The sequence below is a fragment of the Alligator mississippiensis genome, chromosome 1 (assembly GCF_030867095.1).
Source record: "Alligator mississippiensis isolate rAllMis1 chromosome 1, rAllMis1, whole genome shotgun sequence".
NCBI classification, from domain to species: Eukaryota; Metazoa; Chordata; order Crocodylia; family Alligatoridae; genus Alligator; species Alligator mississippiensis.
The window spans coordinates 311630620-311656444 of NC_081824.1; the positions used below are offsets into that span (position 1 = coordinate 311630620).

The 25825-nt window shown below is 40.6% G+C and overlaps 1 protein-coding gene across 4 annotated transcripts in view; it reads right to left on the minus strand.

The window, feature by feature from the left end:
• Positions 1 to 2575: 2575 nt before the first annotated feature.
• Positions 2576 to 25825, minus strand: part of IL1RAPL1 (interleukin 1 receptor accessory protein like 1) — a 1380155-nt gene continuing 1356905 nt past the window's right edge. For 3 of the 4 annotated variants that reach the window (XM_059720831.1, XM_019486306.2, XM_059720832.1), the window contains 2 exons: positions 8200 to 8370; positions 2576 to 6075 (listed from right to left, as the gene is read on the minus strand). In XM_059720831.1, coding sequence (XP_059576814.1) covers positions 5357 to 6075; positions 8200 to 8370 — 890 coding nt within the window. In that variant the 3' untranslated portion in view covers positions 2576 to 5356. The remainder of the gene's footprint in view (positions 6076 to 8199; positions 8371 to 25825) is intronic. The other variant, XM_059720833.1, reaches the window with a different exon arrangement.

The window sequence follows — 25825 nt, forward strand, 5'->3', positions numbered from 1 at the left end:
TTTTATCTTTTGAACAGTAATTATAGCTGACACCATTCAGGGAGATAAAAACACTCCATTCAAATTAATAAAAATAAAGAATATTAATATAAGTTCTTAAACATAAAATGTTGCTTTAAATTGTTTTCCAAAAAAGGGCAGCACAGCAAAGAAATACCTGTGTGGCGGCACTCCTATCAATGATAGTGAATATAGCTTTCTTATTTCATACAACATTCAAAACTGGCTGCATTGATTCTAGGAGACAATGTAAACCTAATTCCACAGACATAAACATTTTTCAATTAAATTTTGACTGTTTTTGGAAAGGTTTTCTCTAAGATATTGGTTGTATTATGTAAGCATATTGAAAAACAAAGCTTTTTGGTTGAGTTTCTCCATTATCCCCAGGAAGATACAGCTTGGCAGTAGTTTAGTGAAGGTATTAATATTTTTAGGCACAATGAGGGGGATTTTTTCTTTTTCCCCACAGAATTACTGCTAATGGCCTTCCCTTTATATTTTTTCTTACATCATTTGTTTATGAATGCTGAATCATTCATCAGTTTTTCTCTTATCTATAGAATAATGTATAATGATCGGACTTGATATCAAATAGAATAAAACAAAAAATGCTATAGAAAAATCTTTATGGTCAGAGACATTTCTATTGTTCTTACTCCCACAAAGCTCTGTAGATTCTGGAACATCAACCAAAGCTCAGTTAGAAGAGCATGATGTTGCCGATATGTCTTCTTTTAGTGGTATGTCCAGTGTCGGTGGGGAACTGCAGTACGGTTACTTTTCCCGCAAGACAACATAGAATCAGTGCTGAGCTTCAACATACAAAACCTTACGTGACAGTGGAAAGCCCATTCCTTCACCGTCACTCAATGGGCTATTAGCAGAGCAGGAGCCACGATCGAGATATCAAAAGCAAGTGAACTTGAAGTGATCACTGTGCAGAAAAACACTGAATGCTAGTTATGAAACTGCCTATGTTTGTCTAAGTTCAGCTCAGTCTACCTCTAGCTCATTTATGATGAAGGTAAAACCAGACAGTGATATAGACTTGAGTATGGGGAAGGAGATAATGAGAATAATTGCACTGGATCATGCAGTAAGCCATCTGTGCAGGAGAAATTTTAGTGCTGAATAAACATCTGTTTCCATATGTACAGCTGTGCAGCAACTATGCCTGCTCCTGGATTACTATAAAAAAAGAAAGCATTCAGCAAGATACCAGATAGGCAGGACTGCATTTTTGCTTTGAATCCATTTCCAAGACACTGCATACGACAATCAGGGTTTTTTTTGTAGGTCAGACCAAATGGCCACTGAGCTCTGTGGCAGAGACATAATATAATGGAGAAATATGCCAATTTTTCCCCACTTCCTCTTCCTTGGCTTCTGTTTCCATTGACTGCTTCAGTGTCTATTTTATTGTTGCAATTTTTATTTCCTTCTTTTGATTTTAATGATATTCTCCCAGGGTTTAAGAGCTTGGCAATATTTTTCTTTTAATTTAAGAAAAAAGGAAGTCTGTTTATCAGGCCAAATCTCATTGCTCTATCTATAATTTAAATGTGTCCTTAATGCACACTATTCAAGTAAAACTTTGTGCATTTTAATCAGGCAACTATAACAGACTTCCTAATTATGTAGAGTCTGATTATCTCCCATTATGTAATATGTCCTTGGTTTTCACAACTGGGTGCTTACAGAAAACTGTAAAAAGTTTGCATTTAAGGCTAAAATATTTAACCCAAACACCAAACATTTATATAGCTCCTTCTTTTTATTTTAGTTAGGTTCTCCCTAGCTTGGTGATTTGATAAATACATATATATGATGGAATTTTCTTGGATGAAGCTGAGACCCTCCTAAAGCCAATAGGAATTTTGCCATTGACTTGAGTCAGGCCAAGACTTCCCTCATAGGATCATAGGAAAGTAGGCCTGAAAGGGCCCCCGCAAGGTCATGGACTCCGGTCCCTTGCTCAAGTTAGGATCATCTTTGATTAAAACATCCAAGTCAAGTATCTTTCCATCATTAGATATAGGTTCAAATTCCTTTCCTATTGGTTTGTCCTGATTCACTTCTCATCAAAATCAGTTTTCACACTGATTTAATTTAATCAACTGAAGTAGTTATTTTGGATTTACACTGGTGTAGCCAAAAGCAGAATCAGGTCCAGAGATGCACTTTGTCTTCAAAATAATCAGCTGCATAATGTGTGGTCCTCTCGTTCTATAAAGCTATACATGTGATTTGGGAGTTGTTCATAATGAGTTTCCTTGTTGTTGGGTGAAAAAGTCCCTTCTTTGTATATCTAGGAGTTACCTGACAATAGAGAGCTTTACAAAGATGAAGCACCATACCTAGATAATTCATGTGCATAGAATCCACATACAGACCCAACATCGGTGACCAGGCAGAGTACATTTTCTCCAATCATTACACTGTACAATTTTTAAAGATAAAGTGCTATTTTTATGGCTAAACTTGTACTTGGCTATTACATGCACACTTCAGACTTCATTATCAGAAACTAGAACATCTCAAACCAAAAAAGGATGGAGCCTAAGCACTAGGGCAAATGAAAGTTTTTTTTCCTTTTTATTTTGTGTTCTGACAGAACTTTTGTCAAACATAGAGCACGTGAAAACATGACAGTTTCCTTCACTGTTTCTCACACAGGGCTGTTTATAGAAGAGGAATACTTGGGAGGAATGTTTCTAAAGCCATAAATGGCTTCTCTGTTTATTTTCTTGATTTTTTTTTGTCTGTTTTTGTTTAATATTATGACAAAGCATTATAAGAAAAAACTTTTAAGTAGTGTGAATATCAAATAGTATCCATCAATCCCTGAATCATGCTATTCAAAGTGCTTAAATCTACACTAAAAACTGAACAACAAAAAGTACTCCCAGTGCAGCTAAAGGAACATCTACCAATGCCTAGAATGTGACTGTGGTCAGATTATTTGACTCTACATTAATTCCACCTCCCAATCTTCATCTTAAAAAATATAAAGGGAAAAGAGGAAGTGAAAGGATGTTGCATTGCTTTATTTTACTTTGTTCAGGGGGCGTTTGGAATCCAGTTGAATGAAGTTCAATGCCGTTATTGACTCACAGATGTCTATAACAGAAAATAAATGGGAGCCTTCTTAGAATGTGAAACTGACCAAATGTGCAATGCTGTCTTAAAATTTTATGTGGCCTGGAAGCTTCATTTCCATTTTGTGGCTATTTGACTGATATCCAGGGGGAGACACTGAAATAAAGAACAGATTGTAGAAAAGGACCCGGGTGAATTGTCAGAGAAATAAACATTTTTAAGCAAATAAAAATCAGTGCACATCCCAAAGCTCCTTCAAGCTTGTTATGTAGATATTGAGATGTCTTAACTGTTGCAACATGATAATAGCTATTTCCTCATACACTGTCAATTTTGACTTACCCCGACAAACATCCCCAAACTGCAGTTTACATATTTTGACCAATCACATCCTACTGAGACCAAAATATTATAACTTGTATTTCTTTTATAGTGATAATAATAATGAACAATTCACACAACATCCATTATATTGGCCAACACTGGTCAGCTGTTATAAAAATCCCTACAGGAAATGAGTTACTGAAATAAATTAAAATCTCTGCATTCTGGCATTCAATCTGTTCCCAACTGTTCTGGGTATCAATTTGTTGATATTTGAAGTAAAATTAGGGGCCTTAGCTCTCTGCTGGTATAAATAATAAAAAAAGGGTGTGAATCATCAGTAGGGAATTCTAACCAAGCCCCATTGGCTTCAGGTAGACCAAAAGAGGATTGGCCTCCTAATTTTTTTTTATTCTAATCCCACTCCCTGCATTTTCTAAAATGGAAAGCGACTCTTGCACCATTTAAAATGTAAATATTGGTAAGGTCATTTACTCTTAATTTTTAGGATCTCTGAACTGTGAGCAGTGACTTTTTCCCTAGGAGCCATGGTACACATGTAATCTGCAACTCCTCAAAGATGGAATCATACATTAAAAATAAAACTAATTTATTTATTCAATAAAATTAATTGTTTAATACTTCCAGGTCTGATTTAAATATTAATTTTGTATAAATAAATGCTTATTCTTAAAACATTGATATTCGTTGGTATTCATGGTAATTTTTTTTACTGCCTGAGTTCTCATGTAAATCATCTTGAAATTAATAAACTTTTACTTATTGTTACAAGCTAAAACAAAAGAAATAAGAATGTTCAACTCTGAATATATCATTGTAAAGCAAATACAGTTATTGGAACATTAAAATACAAGGGGACGCCATAATCAGCTGCAAAATAATATTTTGCTCTTACTTTTTAGAAAATAGCATTTTCTATAATACAATGTGATACACCATATTTGATATTGTCCTTCTATTCCCCTTTGGTTTGGAAGCCATCACAGTAAATCCCAGCAGGATTTACTGTACTTCACTGCCTATTGCATTACTTTCCTGACAATTGCAAATAAGCTCTTTTGCAAAATGTTATGGGGAAAAAGAAAAAAGTCAAATGCTTAAAACCAACAAACAAAAAAATAACCCCAAACACAATCACATTCATACTTTTCCAGGAAGTGAGCAAATTAGGGTAGGTTTTTTATATATATAAAAGGGATACAATCAACTCATTCATAAAACAAAAAACGAACTCTACTTTCTACACACTCTGCAGTGGTTACTGTGAAGCAATTGATACAGATTGGGTATATCTTACTGACTGACAAGCATTTACTGAGTTAAATGTTAGATGATCAGGCTATTGTTACCCAGCATGGGACCATCATAAGGGAAGGGAAAGGAAGGGAAGGGGTAGAGTGCTGTCGTGGGATAAGGAATGAAACTTGGAGTTCAGAATGATGGGTGGGCTTCTTCCTAAGAACAAATGTTCTTCACAGCAGGTGAATTCCAGCAGGCATGGCCTTCATGTATCAGGCTAGGCAGGCCAACAAAATGGATGGTGCTTCTGATATCAACATAGCTGTGTCCAAGCATTCCCAAGAAATGTTAAAAAAATCTAAAACTATACTAATGAAGCAAAAAGTTTTCCTATCTATACAGCAGTCTCTTCATTTAAAAAATGTCAATATACAAATCCCAATGACATATAAAATAAAGTCAAAGATGTGAATGGCAAGAGACATGGGTAAAACAGGAAGACTGATGCTACAAAGAAATTGCAAAAAACATATGTACAAGACCCTGTTTCTCCTCGTATTTCATAGATTGTAATGCATGTTTAACAGCAGCAGTCGAGGATGTAGTTCCAGGCACCAGACTGCAGACTTAGCTCCTACTCAAGGGGGTTGAGGTCCCCCTTGCATATCTGTCACCAAATGACACTTGATATACTGGTCTCCCGTGGCAAGAGGGGCAGTATTGCACTGTTTGTGTGAGCCTCATCTGGATTCTGCTCCCTATTTGTTTTTGTCTGTGGCCGCTGCCCATTGATAAGTGTCATAGGGATGTTGCAGTAGGTATGCTGGTTACCTATTGAGGTAAGAGGCAGGGTGCCAGTAGGAGGTACATCGTATTCATAGCTTCGATAATAGTGTTTCTGGCGCATCTGTGAATGATACGTGTTATGAAAGGTGGAGCGTAGATCTGGATGGGCAGTGGCAAGGGCAGTGGAGGTGGCAGCAGCCATTGAAATTGCTGAGACCGTCTGCAGTTCCCCAAAGGGTCCCTGCTCACTGACATCTAAAACCTGCTCATGCGTGATGGGTTCTATCCGCTTAAAAGGCATTTCATACTGTAAACGTTTCCAAAATTTGGAATTCAACTTGTTGCATTTTGGTCCGTGCCATTTAATGACAGTTAGAAGCTTGATGGTATGTTTCAGAGCCTCAACCTCCTGGTAGTTCATAATTCCCCGGAGTTCACTGCATTCAATCAGTATTACTTTGATTTCACCCGTGACTAACATGTTCCGAAGCCTAGTTTCCAGTTCAAAGATGCTCCAGCCTCTTCTTACCACATAATTTGGAGTCATGACAATGATGAGTCGCTTGCTTTGGTCTACACATCTTGCCACATCTTCAATGTAGGCTACAAAATAAAACAATTGTTCAGTGGAAGTAACCATCCAAGATCAGTGGAAGTAACCATCTTCCCCTTTGTGGCCTTGGTAGAAAAAGGGCTAAATTTTCCTTTCCCTTAAAAGTAGGTTGCACATGCAAATACTCATTTAAATTTCCATCATGTTTATGCAAGTTTGCTTTGTTTATGCAAGCTTGCTTGATTTGCTTAGACTTTTTCATTATACAAATACCCATATTTGCATCTGAACAAGGATCTTTGTTATCAGCATTGCTCTGCTAAAAAAATCTAATGCCTAGCTCCAGCAGAGGACCTAGATGTTTACTTGCTAAGTGTTCCATGTGCCTGGCCCCCGCAAAGTAAATAAAAAACCCAGAGTTAGGCACATAGGCTTTTACTGGGGAGAGTAGGTGCCTCAGAAATGTGATAAAAACCCCCCAAAACTAGCATGTTGAGGAAGGAGCTACCTTGAGCTTGAAAACAGGCAATGCTAAGCACAGAGGCATGCCTGAATTCCCACCCTTTGGAGTTTAGATGTCTTAACTTCCCTTGTATTATCTCAAGGCCACCTGGGCTCCTTAAGACCTCTCTCTTGGGGAAGTGCTTACAACCACTTTTCCAAGGAATTGAAGAAGATTCACTTAAAAAACTCCAAACACAGCAGAGTAACATAAATTATACTGGCTATGGTTCCTGCCTTTTATGTAATAGTCTGGTAATCAGAACACTAATTCAGGAAGTGGGACCCCTCATTTCTAGACTTCCCTCAGCCTGATGAGGCTCAAACTCACCTCTCACATTTCCCCTAAAGAGTATTTTCCACCTTTCCCTGTTGGAGCTCGACTACTGTGCATCAATGAATTTGAGATTCATAGGCCTAGAAGATGAATAAGCAAGGAACATGGATCTAGTTTAGCATTAAGGGACAGGGAGTCAGAGGTTCCAGTCCCTTCTTCTTGCATTATTTCTGGTTTGTATCCATTGTCTTTCACAGTGGCTCCTCCCACCCCAGGGAATAGCCTGTGGTCTGGTGGTAAGGACATTGTCTAGGAAAATGTGAGATGTTTGTTTAAATTCCCAAAAGCTGTGGAAATCTTAGAACTCTGACTCTTCCACTTCCCATTAGAATGCTTTCAGCTATTAAATAAAAGCTATCAGATGGGACACTAGTACCAGCCCCAACACCTCTTCCCTCCCTAGTCATGTCTTTTGATGCTGGGTGCTGTTCTTTGTACTGAACTGAATCCAGTCAGAGTAATTTAGGCATACGCTCAGGCTACTTAGCAAACTGTGGATCAAAACATCACTGCCTAGTTTCTGAATCCAAATGGGGCTTAGCTTAGACTGGGGCAGTTCCAGGCACATACAAGCAGAACTGCCTGTGCTTAGGGAGCTTTCAGGTCAAAAAGGGAGATACTTAGTAAATTTAGGCACTGACGAGGTTAGGCAAATGCTGTGCTTTTTCTTTAAAAACAAACAAAAAAGTAAATTAAGTTCAAATACCCTGGTAACTAGAACCCTGTGCAAGTCTATCTTGGATAGATGAAGATGAAATACAGCTGCTCGCAAAGCAATGAATAAAATTGGGCAGGACTATGTGAAATAAGCACGAAAAAGAAGTAAACTGGGGGGAAAGGCCCTAATCAGCACACTTTCTTTTTCTGTAGATCTCCAGTGGCTGCAGCGCACACTTACCTGCTGTGAATACTAATAAATCACAAGGCTATATAGCATTGCTTCACAGAACTGCAAATGTTATCAACTGACTGTTGTGTTAAAACACAAGACTGTTTTATCTCTTGTTTGGGTTCTGGAATAAACTTTAGGACTGAATTCTGAATTCCTATTCAGATTTTAGACAGGGCCTGGGAATTTTATAGATTAGTGGCTCCTCATTGAACCCAACAAGATGTAGGTCTCATCATCCTTTCATTTTGTATCTGTATACATGGCTTTCCAGACTCTCTTAACTTTGGTGAAAATACCACTGATATATTTTTAAAACATGTTTAATTTTAGGGGATGCACATTCAGCATTTTTATGATTTCATTGAGGGGGAAGAGCACAGTATATACATCCGTCGGTATTTATCATTTAGGAAACATGCACAGACACAAGTAAACACAACTTACTTCCAGTGGGAATCAAATCTCTATCTGGTATGAACAACTTGTACCCATAATGCTTTTCAAGCATATCTGGCAGTATCTCAAGAGCAAATCGTTCTTCTTCTCCAGTTTCTTGATTCCACTGGTCAGGATCCACTTTGGTATAGGAGAGATATGCATCATAATCCTTATTGTCTATAGAAAGAAACAGTAAAAAATGTGTTGATTTGCCAGTTGATTTGCCTTTATTATTTGTGACTGTCCTGGCAGCAAGGGCTTGCTGAGCTCATATACAAGGGGCCAGGAGGAGGATGGCAGAAAAGTTGTGCTATGCATCCTCTGGTTTCCTTTATCTTCAGTGAAAATACTTGGGAGGGAAAGATTTGTCTATGGAAAAAATTGAGGGCTAAAATTATATTTAAGTACAAATTAAATTAAGGTATTATTTTACTCACTAATAGTCTCACTGATTACACATGACTGAGACTACTGACATGTTTAAGTCTCTGCAGTACTGGGTCCTGATGATGCAACAGAGACCATAATGTTTTAATTTCATGACCTTTGTGCCTTTAAATTTGAAAACTTAATGTTGCATTAACATAGGTTTTTGTATTTAACATGGTGTTATTCTACTTCAATGTGAGAAATACATTCACCCTTTTTTTTAAACATACTTGGTGTGCCTACTTGAGAGACTGAATGAAAGAAGCCATCATTAATTTTCATTAGGGGGTCAATAATGCCAAGTGCTCTGGAACTAATTCAGTGGAATAAGAGGTCACATTTTGATTTTTGTTGTGAAGAAAGTAAAGAAAAATCAATGGCAGGAGTAATGAAATGTTAACATCCTTCTAACTCTCTAGACAGCATTATGCACAGGCTATAGAGAATATCAATTGCTTGTAAAAGAGGCCTAACTGAAAACTCTGCTGTGTGCCATAAGTAATGTTATATTCAAAGATGAAGTCAGCTATTTACTAAAAGGAGGTCCTTCTCTCACTTTACTCCTTTTATGCTTCAAGAGCACCTGTTCAAGAGAGCATACAGTATACAGGATGAGTGCCAGCTTCACATATGAAATGAGTATGTAGGCATTTTAGATAGCTGTTTCAATTCCTCCTTCCCAAGAACTTCACTCCTGTAAAATTCACAGATGATACTCTTACAACCACACCAGCAGGTTTACAACTGTAACCTACCAAAACACATTACATGATACTGTCCTTTTCTTACCATAGAATCATAGAAAAATAGGGGTTAAAAGGGACCTCAAGAGGTCATCTGGTCCAACCTCTTCTTCAAGAGTAGCTCAAACTTTAAACCATTCCAGACAGGTGTTTACTTAACCCACTCTCGGATACTTCCAAGGATAGAGATTCCACAAGAACTTTAGGTAATATCTTCCAATGCATAAGCACCTTCATAATGAGCAAGTTCTTAAAAGCTAGCCTACATTTATCTAGTTGAAGTTTAAAAATGTTGGTGTTTGTCTTGTCCCCGGCAGCCACTGAGAAAAGTTTCCTCTTTAAAATCATCCTTCAGGTATTATCAAATCCTCTCTCGGTCTTTTCTTCTCCAGACTAAATAATCATAGGTATTGCAACCTTTTCTCATAAAACATATTTCCCAGTCCTGTACTCATTTTTGTTGCTCTCTGCTGGCCTCCCCCTAATGCATCTACATATTTCTTGAAGTACAATGCCCAAAACTGTACACAGTACTCTAGATGAGGACTCATCAGTGTCGAATGGAGTGGAAGAAATACTTCCCTTGACTTGTAAGTAACAGCCCTGTTAATACAGCTCAGAGTGCTATTAGCTTTCTTGCAACAAGAACTTAGTATTGGCTCATATTTAGCTGGCAGTGGACCATAACCTCCAAGTCTTTTTCTGCAGCATTGCAGCCTAGCCAGTTGTTCCTCTATTTGTATTTGCGCATGCAGTTGTTCTGACCTAAGTTCAGGATTTTGTCCTTGTCCTTACTGAACTCTATTTGATTAATTTCAGACATTTTTTCCCCAGTTTCTCAGGGTTGTTTTGAATCCTAATCCTATCCTCCACAGTGCCTGCAACTATACCCAGCTTGGAATCATTTGCAAATTGGCTAAATGGGCAAGCAACCCTATCCCCCAAAACATTAATGAAGATATTAAGCAGTACTGGACTCAAAACAGACCCCTGGGAAATTGTATTCAATACTTCCTCCTAATTAGATGTCAAGCCATTCATGTTGGCTTGATATCTGTTATGCGTCCAGATTATAGTACATTTGTCTACACTGCATTTCTTTAGCTTGCTAGTGAAAATGCCATGGGAGACAGTGTCCACAGCCTTGCTAAAAGTGGGGTATATCACATTAAGTGCTCTTCTTTCATCCGGAAAGCCCATCTCCTCATTGTAAAAGGAAATCAATTTGGTTAGGTAATATTTGCTCTTAGTGAATGTGTATTGGCTAGTAGAGGTGTCCAAAACAGGCCAATTCAATTTGGATTCAGATTCCCCCCGAATCGGGGACAGTGATTTGATTTGTTGATTCAGATCACTGTTCCTGATTCAATTCAGCTGAATCTGAATGTGAAGATTCAATGATGATTTGGAGAATCAGCGATTTGGCCATAGACACAGCTTTAAATGCCTTTTTTACATACCCCAAGGTGCTAGGCGTGGATTGTGAATGCTGTGATGGTGAGACGGATGGAGCATCCCACAGGAGTACTCCCTGGGGGTACTTCCAGTATACTTCTGGCCCCGCCCTACACCTCCCCAGCTCAGCAATTTGCCACAGGGGGATCCCAGATGCACCTCCCCTAGACCCAGGAGGCATCAGTCACTGAGCCAGGGAGGTGTGCCCCCCCGCATGCTCCCTGTTGGACCCAGAAGTACTTCTGGTCCACTTCTGGGTCTGCTGCCAAACATGCCAGGGAGCCCCCTGTGCTCCTGTGGGACACTCCATCCGTGCCAGCATCTCAGTATTCACAAGCCGCCTGGTACCTTGAGGTACGTAGAAAAAACATTTAAAGCTGTGTCTATGTCTGAATCGCTGAATCTTTCCAAATCTGCCCAAATTGATTTGGAGGGTTCCGTTTTGACTCAGAGATATTAAAGGGTTTCCTGATTTGATTCGGATTCAGAGATTCAGCCACCGAATCAGGCTGAATCTCTGCTGAATCAAATCAGGGACCGAAGCTTTGCACAGCCCTATTGGCTAGTGATCACCTTGTTATTTTCTAGGGACTCAGAAAGAGATTCCTTAGTGAACTGCTCCATATTCTTTCTAGGCATCAGAGTTAGACTGACCAATCTATAATTGCCTAGATCTTCCTTCCCTTTCTTCCAGATGAGCAAGAAATTTGCCTTTTTACCAGTTGATGGAACTTCACCCAACTTCCACAACTTCTCAAAGGGAATAACAATTACTCAGCCAACTCCTTAAGATTCCAATTCCAAAGATTAATCTTGTCTAGCCCTGCTGACTTGAAAATACCCAGCTGCTCTAAGTAATCTCCAACCTGTTCTTTCACTACTTTGGGCCACTTAACTCCTTCCTTATCATTGGTGCCAGATGTGCTTATCATTTGGTAGCTGACCTTATTTGCAAAGACAGAAGAGAAAAAAAGAATTCAGTCTAAAAATACTGAGGTCTTCTTTGCAGTGTCCATTTTTAAGTTGCCCTCTGCATTCAGGAAGGGACTTATACTTTTTTAGCTTTTCGCCTTTCTTAAAAATAGTTGTAGAATGATTTTTTTTTTGCCTTACATCCCTTGCTAACTCATCTTAGTTCATGCCTTGGCCTTCTTGATTTTCTCCCTGCATGCTTGTTAGATAATCTTATGCTCATCCCCAGCAAAATGTGCAATCTTCCATTTTATCTAAATACTTCGGAAGTTTCAGCACACTGAAGAAGCTTCAACAAGACCCTGCTGCCATTTTTTAGTGCAGGGACGCTGATACACATGATGCTCCAAGTGCTTTAATCAAAGTGCCTCCCCCCACTCCCAGAGAATGTGTATAAACACCCTAAGGGGGGGGTTGTTTGTTTGTTTTTTACACATGCTCTAGGGGTTGGGGGGGATACTTTAATTAGAGTGGCTCTTAGAAGCCACTCTAATTAAAGCGCACACGGCTTTTTGTGTATTCAGCATCCCATTCCTCAAAATGGCAGCAGGGGCGCTTTTACTAAAGCTCGTTTGATGAGCTTTAGATAAAGCACCCCCACTGTCATTTCAAAGCATGGGGATACCGAATACATGAGATGCTGAGGCTGGTGGAGTGTTCTACTTAGCGAGCTTAATTAATTGAGCCTGCTTCAACATGCGGTAATTAAAGCGCAATGAAGCAGGAGTCTTGCAGGTCTACAGGTCCCCTAAGGCATCCTGCCTTACTTTCTTCAGTGAACTGAAACTTCAAAAGGTATTTTACAAAAAATGGAGGCTTGGCTATTTTACTGAGGATGAGCATAAGAGTATCTCACAAGCATGCAGGGAGAAAAATCAGGAAGCCCAAGGCATGAATTAAGTTGCAGTTAACAAGGGCTGTGAGGCAAAAAACCCACAGTATTTTACAAGTATGTTAAATTTCAACAGACTTGATTAATCAAGTCTGCTCTGACATTCTATAATTATAGTGCATCGGAGTAGCCTCACTGCACATGCTACAGTCGCCCTTAAAGACTAACTGGCTCACACTATTCAGCTCAGTGAAGAGCTTGCTGCTTAGCTATGCTGGTCTTTGGTGGCACTTCCTAACTTTTCTTTACATAGGGATGGCCTGTTTATTAAAGCCTGATCATCCTTAATATGATCTCTTGGACTCCTTTCCCCTTTAGACTTGCCTCCCATGGGATTTTAACCACCAGTTTATGCATGTGCTCATGCACACATGAGTGCATGCACGTTTGTTTGTGTAAATAGAAATTGTCTTTGAATTAGAAGTACTATTTTCCTAGCTGGTTCTTTCAGTCATGTTTTATGGGACTACTAGTACTTGTGAAATCACAAATCATCAAGACAAAAACAAAACTAAGGTCACAAACTGTGCCTTGTGACTTCACTAAATGAAGTGTAGGGTGATTACAAAGGAGAATGCTTCCGATCACCCAGGAACAGGCTGTTCCTCTAATAATGACATTAAACTGCAATAAGGTAAGGTGATATAATGGAAAACTACAATAATTGAAAATTTGGTAACCTTATATTTGGGATTTTTTGTTTTTAAGTCTTTGACTGTAATGTGTACCTTACTAGGAGAAGTAACAATAATGATCCTAGCTTTAGAGTGGCAGTTGTCCTTTGATATCCTCTGATTAAAGATGTGAATGCATTAATTTCTCAAGGGGATAAATTATAAGAAATAATGAAGTATTCAGTGAAGCTGCTTTGAAGGCATCAGGGCATTTCCTATTCAGATGACATATTTTAACTATTACATATAGTTGACATATTTCTAATCAGAAGGAAAATCATTTGTTTTATGTCTGCTTTTTTTTTGTTTTTTGTTTAAATACAGTAGTATAATATTTCTTTCTTTCAAGTCCACATTCTTCTTTTCCAGTGGGCTTCATGTCTAGTGTCTCCACTGAATATAACTATTTCATTATCTTAAACTGTGGAAAAGTATATTTGTTCAAAAATCAGTAGCATCTCCCAATAATTTTTTTTAGCAAAATTCAGTGGGATCCTGGAGATCTGAACCTTGATTTTAGATCAGCTCTATTTTCATATATCATTATGCCATTTAAAGACTAGGTGGAAAATATTTACTGGCCACATACAAAAAAAAATGCCTTAACTATATGTACATTAAATTCTATAATGTCTAAATTTCAAGTGCCTATTTACTAGAGTTAGGTGCCTAGAAGCAATATATGATGCACAGGGAAAGTAAGATGCACCAGAATTTCTACCTTCCTTAAAGTTCATACATCTGAGCCAAGGTTGCAAAGGAAGGACCTCCATCCACTTGGGATCCAGAATCTGAACCTGCTCTGGAGATAAGGCAGACAACCACACAACATGAATATCAGAGTAGAAGGAACAGGAAGATGTGGTGATACCTCATCTTATATAAGTACTATATGGCAGGGCTGTGTGAAGCTTTGGGTGGTGATTCAATTTGGAGGAGATTCATCCCAAGTCGGTGGCTGAATCTCCAAAGCCGGGGACCAATGTAAAGGTACGAATTGAATCAAAGCTCTCCGAATCTTCAGAAAAGATTCGGAGACCTTTGATGTATTTGGGCAGTCCTCTGTGGCTGCAGCAGGAAGCAGCAGCCACTCGAGCTGGTAAGTACTAGGGGCAGGGGAGGTGGGGCTGGGGGGGCTGGGTGAGGGGGAGGGGACCATGAGGGGGGACCCCTGTCAGCCTCCCAACTCCCCCATGGCTGCCTCGCCCACCGCAGCTCCCAGTACTTAAAAAAAAAGCCCTGGTGCTCACTGGGTGCTGCTGGGTGGGGGGTGATCCCTGCTGCCACCCACTGCCCCACGCACAACATATGGATCTGCTTAGTTCCAATGTAATTCGATGAATATAGTTTTAAAGTAAAAAAGAATAATTAATATATTTGAATTACCTTGCTACGTGGTCTTAATTAATAGTTTCCTAATGTGATATAATAGTGAAAATCTAGCATACTGGCAGTGATCTGACTCAGCTTATCTAGAAACTTGGGAGCTTGAGCACCCACGCTTCAGGCTTATGGCTCCATGGCAGGCAGCCTGGGAGCTTTTGGATCCACCATCCATTGCAGCAATCATCTGGTGATGCCCCAGAGCAGTGGACCCTGGAAACCTGGGGTCTCTAAGCTATCCATGTGAGCAAACAATAAATCTGATTTGGGTCTGCTGAAACCCTTATTTGTTTTTTGCTGGAAGTTTATTGAAACAGACTTATTGGTATGAAATCAATAAATCTAGATTTTTAAGTGAGAAATTAAAATTTAATTAAAAATTCCCCAGCCAGCTCTAATCAAAACTTTAGAACTTTGATGATATGACTTATTAGGTTACCAGAGAAAGCAGTAAATAACTAAGTGCTCACAGTAGTGGGCTCCAGTTCAAACAATGGGTGGATCAAAAACCTGTGTACATGAAAGAAAAAAAGCCAAAAGCAATGCCAAGAGAATTAGTGACAATCCAGTCTTCTCTGTAAAATGAGAATTTCCTAATTCTCCCTCATCAACCTGAGAAGCACAATTAAGCCTGACATCATGTGTGGTCTAAGAAAGTGTGAATGATTTTTTTTGCTAGTAGTGTTAAAGTGATATAGTCATGATGGTGCAGAAATTATGAGCGACGCAAGGGTTTTTTGACAAGCTTCTGGATGCCTTGCATTCAAAATCTTATCTAACTTTATCCCAACCATGCAGCTAGTCCAATAAAAAATATCACCCAAAAACTTTGGCCTCTCACATGTTTTTTTCCTTGCACTATGGCTTTAAGTATAGTATTTATTTGACTATATGATGACCCTGAATATTAGTTCAATAATTAGCTTCTATATATGGAAAATTTATATGTGTTATAATTTTCCAGTTACAGAATATAATTACTGGAGATTTGCCTTGAATTTGTCCCCCTCCCACTTACAGCAGGAGAAATAAATCTGGAGGGAGGTCAGATGGCTCCATTGCCCTCTGTGTCCCCCCCCCCGCAACTTCTTTCCCCTGCAGTTCATTCTCCCTTTCCTTACTGTCAGATCCTGATCTCCCTGAGCATATAGAAGTGAGGGGACATACCTGTAGTAATTTAGGCACTATAGGCAAATTACTAAGGGTACCTATAGACTTAACCCATCCAGAATTAATGTATTTTACCTTTTTTTGAAAATGCTATAAGTTTTAGCACAGGTACTCCATAAACACACTTTTAAGCAGCACTTTTGTACCCACTTATATAAAGTACAAAATATGCACGATATTAATCCGAAGCCATGATGCATCAGCTAATTCACTGGATTGGGCCCCAGCAGAGACAACAGCGTTTCAAGCCATGGTGACCCAATAATTTAGCATTGCTCAGTATATGTCTATACTCCAGATTACCTCCCCCTCCCCCCCGCCAACATGCACACAAAGGATTGATGTGCTAATTAGCTCCCCAACCATAACTGGGAGTGGGTTCTTGTCATGAGTCCTCCAAAAACTCATGATGCTTCAAAAATGTATATGAAGATGAGGTAGAGGGCAACCTGGTCTGATTCCATCTCATGGAGGGTGGGGCCACACTGATCATATGTAACAAGTCGAGAGAGGGGGCAATAGAGGGATTCTGGTTAGACTGTTTGGGGCCCTTTTTGCTGATATTTGCCAGACATTTGAGGCTGGTAAAGAAACAGGAATCACTGGAAATGGGAGGAAAAGGCATAATTCAACTGTGGGAGTGATGAGGAAGTTGAATAGTATGCCATGCAGTGACTTGTTATGACTCGAAAGGGATTAGGCACTGAGCGTAATTGTCACTACCATATATCTTATTCAGATGGGCTGCACTAACCTATCCTTGTGGTAGATTCTTATCAGTATGTTTCCCTAATATGGGCCATGTGTTTTATTGTCATGTTCAGTGTTGCCTGCAATTAATCAACTTCATAGTTGGTTTCCATTACTGAGCACATGTTGCTTCTGGGAGCAGTTTAATGATAGACAATGTATTTAATGAGGTTTCTTTTCATATGAATGTAAGATGAGGAGCTTGTCTCCATGCTTATTCAGGGGGAAAATCTCATCTCATATTTGAGTAAATACATGATATATTATGCCATTTACAAAAATTGTTTTGGTCAGGCTGGTGTGTATTAGTGATAAACTGTATCCTGATGAATCACTATCTGCTTTCTCCCACGCTTAGTAGGGAAATAACCAAGCCACAATTTAAACTAGGTAGCAAGCCTTATTCAACCAGAGTGGCTCCCATCTGCACATCTATTCAATTGATACCTCACCTGCAAAGCTCTTGATTTAGTTTAAAGCCTCTTTCTTTCTAGACTCCCTCAAAGAACTCTGCCATACAAACCCGTAGAAGCTTAGGTTAGTTCAGCACAGTGGGAGATCAATGAGGAACGAGTTTTGATATACTGCATGTGATCTCCCTGAGGACTCGGGTTACCTCTACAGAAACCTCAATCAGTACAAAGCACTTCTATAGCCTGGTGTAAATAGATCATGAAGGTAAAGTTCTGAAGGATGATTTCAATCATTCCATGGCATCAATGTATATGTCTGAGGAAGGGAGAAAGGCAATGACCAGAGGAAACCCTTTAGCTTCAGGTCAGGCAGGATGGTCTAATTCAATGGTGAGCATGCTGGCAGGCATGCCACAAATTAAGTTCTGCCCCCAGCCTGAGTGCTGTGTTGATCCCCATCCCCAAGAGGTGTATCTGATAGAGTCTGTGCCTTGAAGTGCTGGAATGGAGGAAGGGTCTGGGTGGGCTTGAGTCTCTGGCTGTGTGGAGCAGAGCCAAAATATGTGTCACCACCAAGAGCCAGGTTAAATCTTTCCTGGCCTCCAACCAGCACAGTTTCATATGGGAAGCAAGGATCCAAAGTCCTGAGTTTGATGGAGGCTGCAGAGGCAGGGGAGGCTGCAGAGGCAGGGGAGGATCTCTTAGTGGTGACACCTGACAGCCTCCTTGTGTAGCAGTATCTGCCTTCCCTCCACTTTATAGATCCCTCCCTTCCTCTATTTCAGTGCCTCCTTGCATAGAACAGGAGCCACATACAGCAGTAGGCCATACCACTTCTGCTACGTGGGCTGCTGGATAGCCACCTCTGGTCTAACTGTCTCCAAAGATCTAAATCCTGGTTCCATGTTCACAGGAAGGAAACCAGATTTTCATCTGAAGCCCTGTTGTCCTGGGAGGTCTGCTGCTTGACTGGATCCAAATGTCAAGGAAGGATTATTTAGACTCATTCACGCCTCTAACTACTACCCCATGTTGATCATCCATGGGAGCTCAGGGTGACCCTGAGCAAATCAAGAGCAATTACAGGGCTCTGGGTGTAAGGGTGAAGTGGATGGGGGCATAGGAGGTGTTCTTCTCAATCTTTTCAGTCAAAGGGAAAGACCCTGGCAGGATCAGACACATCTGAGAGATCAATACCTAGTCGCACAGGTGGTGTCACCAGGAGGGATTCAGTTTCTTTGACTGGGATGTTGTTCCAAGAAGGATGGCTAGGAAGAGATGGGATCCACCTGATAAAGAGAGAGAAGAGCATCTTTGCAGACAGGCTTGCTAACCTAGTGAGGAGCGCTTTAAACTAGGTTTGCCGGGGGAAGGAGAACAAGTCCCTGAGGCAAGTGAGGAAGCAGGGGACTGGGAGGAAGCAGGAGGGGCAACAAGGGAGGCCTCATTCTTCCTGAGAATTAGGGCAGTTGGATAGCCACCTCAGGTGCCTGTACACAAATGCACGGAGTCTGGGAAACAAGCAGGAAAGCATTGGAAGTCCTTACACAGTCACGTAACTATGATGTGATTGGAATAACAGAGACTTGGTGGGAGCTCGCATGACTGGAGCACTGTCACGGATGGGTACAAACTGTTCAGGAAGGGCAGGAAGGGGAAAAGAGGAGGAGGAATTGCGCTATATGTAAAGGAGCTGTATGATTGCTCAGAGCTCCAGTATGACACTGGAGATGGGCCTGTTGAAAGTCTCTCGGTTAAGGTTATAGGGGAGAGCAAGAAGGGTGATATTGTGGTGGGTGTCTGCTATAGACCACCAGACCAGGAAGATAAGGTAGATGAAGCTTTCTTCAGACAACTAGCCTAAGTTCCCTGATCACAGGCCCTGGTTCTCATGGATGGCTTTAATCACTCTGACATCTGCTGGGAAGGCAATATAGTAGTGCACAGGCAATCCAAGAAGTTTTTGGAGTGTGTTGGAAACAACTTCCTGATACAAGGGTTGGAGAGACCAACCATAGACCATATATGCTGACCTACTGTTCACGAACAGAGAAGAATTATGGGAGATGTAGAATAGATGGCAAGTTTTGGGCAACAGTGACCAAGAGATGACTGAATTCAGGATCCTGACAAATGGAAGAAAGCAGAGCAGAAAAGAATGGACCCTGGACTACAGAAAAGCAGAATTTGACTCCCTTAGAGAACCAACAGACAGGTTCCCCTGGGAGGCCAGTCTGAGGGGGAACAGAGTCCAGGACAGCTGGTTGTATTTTAAGGAAACCTTATGGAGGGCACAGGAACAAACTATTCTGATGTGCAGGATGAATAGCAAATGTGGCAAGCAACCAGGTTGGCTTGGCTTAGAAAACTCTTCAGTGAGCTGAAACACAAAAAGGAAGCTTACAAGAAGTGGAAGCTTGGACAAACAACTTGGGAGAAATATAAGAATATGGCTCTAGCAGGCAGGGAGAAAATCAGGTATGTCAGAGATCAAATGGAGTTACAGCTAGCAAGGGACATGAAGGGTAACAAGAAGGGTTTCTACAAGTATGTTAGCAACAAGAGGAAGGTCAGGGAAAGTGTGGGTCCCTTACTGAATGGGGGAAGCAACCTAGTGACAGAGGATGAGGAAAAGGCTGAAGCACTCAATGCCTTTTTTACCTTGGTTTTCACAGGCAAGGTCAGCTCCCAGACTACTGCACTTGGCAGCACAGTTTGGGGAGATGAGCAGCCCTCAGTGGTAAAAGAACAGGTTAGGGACTATTTAGAACAGCTTGGCGTGTAGAAGTCCATGGGGCTGGATGCAATGCATCTGAGGGTGCTGAGGGAGTTTGCCAATGTGATTGCAAAGCCACTGGCCAGATGATTCGAAAAGGACAAATATTGTGCTCATCTTTACAACAGGGACAAAGGAGGACAAATATTGTGCTCATCTTTACAACAGGGAAAAAGGAGGATCCAGGGAACTACAGACCAGTCAGCCTCACCTCAGCTCCTGGAAAAATCATGGAGCAGGTCATCAAAGAATCCATTTCTAGGTACTTGGAGGAGAAAAAGGTGATTAGGAACAGTTGGCATGGATTCACCAAGGGCAAGTCATGTCTGACCAATCTGATTGCCTTCTATGATGAGATGACTGGCTCTGTAGATAGGAAAGCAGTGGATGTGATATACCTTGACTTTAGCAATGCTTTTGGTACAGTCTCCCACAGCATTCTTGCAATCAAGCTGAGGAAGGAAGTATGGGTTGGATGAATGGACTGTAAGGTGGACAGAAAACTGGCTGAATTGTCAAGTTCAATGAGTAGTAATCAATGGCTCAGTGTTTAGTTGGCAGCTGTTATCAAGTGGAGTGCCCCAGGGGTCAGCCCTGGGGTCATTTTTGTTCCATATCTTCATTAACAATTTGAAAGATGGCATAGAGTATACCCTCGGTAAGTTGCAGATGACACCAAGCTGTGGGAACTAGTAGGTACACTGAAGGGTAGGGCTAGGATTCAGAGTGACCTCAACAAATTGGAGGATTGGGACAAAAAAAAGCTCACGAGGTTCAACAAGGACATGTGCAAAGTCCTGCACTTAGGACCGAAGAATCCCATGCCCTACTATAGTCTGGGGACCAACTGGCCAAGCAGCAGCTCTGCAGAAAAGGACCTGGGGGTTACAGTGGACAATTAGATGGATATGAGTCAGCAGTGTGCCATTTTTTCCAAGAAGGCTAACAGCATACTGGACTGTATTAGTAGGAGCGTTGTCAGCAGATCAAGGAAAGTAATTATTCTGCTCTGTTCTGCACTGGTAAGGACACATCCGGACTACTATGTCCAGTTTTGGGTCCCCCAGCATAGAAAGGATGTGGACAAGTTGAAAAGAGTCCAGAGGAGGGCAACAAAAATGGTTTGGGGGCTGGGGCACATGACTTATGAGGAGAGAATGAGGGAACTGGGTTTATTTAGTCTGCAGAAGCAAAGACTGAGAGGGGATTTGACAGCAGCCTTTAACTACCTGAACTGTGGTTCCAAACAACCTGAAGGGAAATCATTCTCAGTGGTGACAGATGACAGAAAAAGGAGCAATGGTCTTAAGTTGCACCAAGGAAGGTTTAGGTTCGATATTAGGAAAACCTCTCTCCCTAGGAGAGTGATTAAGCAGTGGAATGGGTTCCCTCAAGAGGTAATGGAATTTCCATCCTTGGAAGTTTTTAAGGCCTGGCTAAACAAAGCCCTGGTTTTAATAATATACTTGGGAATGGTCCTGATTTGAGTAGGGGGTTGGACTGGATGACCTCCTGAGGTCTCTTCCAATACTAATGTTCTATGATTCTCTGAATCTATGATACTATTTGTTTATCTTTATCTTTTCCATTTCCTTCATTCATTTTTGGCCATCTTAGTACAGGGTCTGATTTATCTCATATAAGTTTCTATAGCTGTTGACCATCAAAAAAAATCTACAAACTCTTCTGCTTGAAGTTATGCGTACTGCTTCTAGTTTCAAGGAGCAAAAGTCTCCTGAGTAGTATTTCACTCATGGCTCATTCATGCTTGTATTTCAAAAAGTGAGAACCAAACACCTGGTACATTTTTGCATCTAATTTTGTGTATGCAAATTGAATTTTAGTGGGAACAAATGGTTATGGAACATTCAAATACCTTCCTGCTAACATTTTGTTTGGGTCACTATGTGCAAAAATTGGTGGGGCAATACATGCACAAAAAGAGTCTAGAGCCTCCAGTTCTTTAAAGGCAGAATGACCGAATCAACTTAGCAGGACTGCTGTATGTGCATACCTTGTGTTAGGTTGGCATCGTTGGCATTTCAGGACTTGCTTGACTGTGAGGGCTGCAGGTATTTTTACTATATTAGGCAATAAGCATTTCTCTTGGGAATAACAGCATTGAAAAATAAGACTCCATGGGTGATTTGGCTGTGATCAGTCTCATTCAAGCAGATTATAATTTCTGTTCTGACTGACCTAATTTATTTGACCACAAGGCTGTTAACATGGAATGGCCAACACCTGAAGAACATCCTTTGCAGCATGATAGCTTGTGAGGTTGAACTGAGGCACAATCATTGCTAGGTTCAGGCTTTGCTTTTAATGAACCTATACAGCTGAATAGGATCCTCATTTCTCTTTGTGTCTCCTGAAATCCTCTAGAATAATTAATATTGATTACAATAACATCTATTGGACTGAACAAAGCTGATCACATGCAGATTCTTCTGCTGCTAAGTGCAGCCAATAAGCCACTTCTGACTTTAGCAGATGTTCCATTTCTAGATCAATGAGAAACTTGATGGATAACTAATTCCCCTTCTTCCCCAGAGTACATGTCAGCATAGTAAAGATTCAGACACTTATTATTTGAAACCAGGAACAAGTTGCTGACTTAACTAGAAGCTTTAGGATTTTAAGTGGAGTGCTTAGAAATAAGAGACCAGATTCATCAATGCTGTGCTGATTCAGAGCTAAATTGATACTGTAGGATTTGCTATTTTTTAAAGTGCTCTGTTCAGTAAAGATATAAATACATAGAGTTATCAAAGTTTCCCAAAGGTTTTTGTTTTTTTCAAAACAATATTTACAAGTTCCACTATATGTGGGCTTTATTACTGGTAAAGCCACAACAAATGCACAGTTTGCACCATTTTTCATCTAGTTAAAACAGTGAAAAATTGTAATTAAGTGACATAATTTACTGTTCTGGCATTGAGAGAATCTGAAAGCCACCACATATCTTCAGGATTAAAAAAAATATTTTTTCTCCCCTAAATAGCCATAGCAGGCTAGCAGCAAACAGGAAACACAACATTTTTATTTGAATGTTATGTCAATATAAAAATTCATGAAAATAAGGAACTATTAACATTGACTTAGCCATAAGAGAAGCACTTTCTAAGCAGAGCGTATCTACTAATATACTTCCAGATTCTTGATCCGAAAAGGACATTCATGCCAAGTCATCTAGTGCCCATGGGTGGATCAAGAACTTTGAGATGGTTTGCTGTATCATTGAATACAACATAATATTTCTCTCCATTTGGAGGTGGTGTCTTGAGGAATGTGTTTAATGCCCAAAAGTCTGTCTAACAGCTCTCCTAACTCTACAGTTGGTTCGATAAACAACATAACAAAAATCTAAGCCTCAAGAACGTAAAAAAACAACATGACCTAGTAAGATCTATAAGGCGTGTGACTGCAACAAGCATTGCAGGATTATAGTGAAGAGGGCTGCACAGGGACATGATTCTGGGATACCTTGAAATGTTGCCTTTACAGTCAAGCCAGGGCTTTCACTTGCTGTTCTTCATGCAGCTGCAGGAAGTTGGGGTGTGGAGCCCAGCTGGCTATGCTCATGTATGCTCATGGAAGAGCTGCACTCTGAAGATCATGGCTCAGTATGCCATGGTGTTTAACCTATTCCCTACTGGCTTCAGAGTGCACAGTTTGCTCTCTTGTTGCAGCAGCACTGTTGGCCGCATGGAGAGGAGGAGGTAAGAGGGGTTGAGATCGTCCCCAGGAATGGTACCTGTCTGGGACACTGGGGGCATGTCCAGATGAGCATGCATGTGCGTTTTCCTGGGGACAAATAGCAGCAGAACATAATTGTGCCACTGCTACTTGTCTCCAGGGAACACCTGTTCACGTGCACTCTGATGCGCAGCAAGTTGCATCTGGGCTGGCCACAGCAGCCTTACCTGGAGTCCTGGAATCTTCCCAGGGCTGCCGCAGTGGCAATCTGGGCACACAGAGCCTGGCCAGCAGCCAGAACATGGCTCCAGTCAGCCAGGATCTGGTTTCAGGAGGCACACACTGTCACCATGTGCACCACACTGCTCTGTTCAGGTATGGGTTTTTTTGACACTGGGATCTTCTGGTGTCAAAAAACCCTACTGAGCTACAAATTAGCATAGTGAATGCCTGCATGTGAAGCATGTGCAGTTTGCGGTGGCACAGCCAGGTGCAGTTTGCGGTGCCATGTGCAGTTTGTGATGCCACACATGCGTGCTCGTCTGGACGTGCCTCTAGATTCCAGTTTAGAGCTCTGCACTGCCCACTCTGTTCCTTGCTAACTTCAGTACTAGTAGTTTGCTTGCTATGGCAGCAGCTGTGCTGGCCAGGTGGAGTGGAGTGGGTGAGGAGCAGCAGTGTGCCTCAGTTCCCACCAGACTTAGAGTTTGCTTGGCTTACCTCATTGTGTTCTGGTTTCACTGCAGGTATTTTGGTTCCTTACAGCAGCAGCATCACTAGCCATGTGGTGGGGAGGGGGAAGAGTAGATGGGCTTTCCCCAGGAGCATCACCTGCCTTAGAACCTGGAAGCCCTGCTGAGCTCCCTTCTGCTTACCCTACGCCCTTTAAATCTCTCCACCTACCTCCAACGCCTGCCTGGTCTCTATTTTACTAACTTGCTCCTCTCCCTCCAGCCCAGTCCAACATTGCACTAGGCATGTCAAGATCCCTCAGTTCAGTTGCTGAGTGGAGCAGAGAGGGGAAGGGGGTCCTTGGGGGATGTCCATGCCACTGCTAGTGCCATTATGAAGTACAACATTTGGAGTTAGGCTGCAGGTCTCAAACAATTCTGTAGTGACAGGGGTCAGAATTTGAACCTGCTGTCAACTTGCTAATGGCTAGTGAACTTTCCCTATTCCTAAACTGCAGCATACGTTTCTATAACTACTTAATGAATACTGGTTTAGTCAATTCTTGTTACCTTTCAATCAATTTGCTAAGCCTTTTTAAAATTTAAATTTCAACATGAAATTTGATCAGTGTTTCTTTGCCATTTCATGTGAATTCATTTAAAAAAATGAATGATCAACACTGCATCTGTATTTGGAAATGGGATCAGATAGATCAGGTAAAAAAAAAAATCAACACAAGGTGCACAAATTAATCCAATATCATTATTTCAAACATACATGTGAAAGACTTTTATCATCTGTATTTTTGCTGACTTTCTGTTAGCAGAGCTGAAATTTGTCATTGATAGATACATGAGAAAGAATATTATTTAATTAACTAAACTAAACTGAGTAATCTATTATTAATGGTAGATCTTTGCTTAGCTTTATTCTAATTCCATATTCCTAATGAAATTAAAAGTGCATCTAAAAATGTTTCTCAGTTGCTCTCATTAACAGTAAAATTAAATTCTACTCTTGAAGATTGACTACTTGTAACATAAAAAATTAGATACAGTACTAGTCTTAGAAGTAGTTCTTGATTGATAAGGAATCGCATAAGCTTATCTAATGTTTTTAGAGTTCCAACAAGATTATGAAACATGAAAAGATGGCGATTTTAACTATTTTCTGTGCTGCAAAATGCTTGCAAATCCAACACAAAAACAAGTATATAACTATGAAGCACAGAAAGAATCAATATTCACTGTTATGAAAAGTAGCAGGATATGAAAACAGTAAGTTAGAAAACCATGGAACGTCTGAAATGGAGGAGCCAAAATACACAAACTGCTAATAAATGGACTTCCTGATTCAATAAAACTCAAAGTGGTGGATCCTTATTATGGTCCTGTTTCAGAAAAACACTTAAGTACATACAGCCTTAAATATATTCAGAGACCTGAGTCCTGTGCCTTGAAACAGACTCCAGTTTCCTTAAGTTACAAAAGTATGGAAGGAACAGTGTAGTATATTTTCTATCTTTATGTTATTGACTACAAATAAGGTCACCAAACAGTTGTGACAACTGGTATATTCAAAACTTCCCTGTCCTGAAACTATTG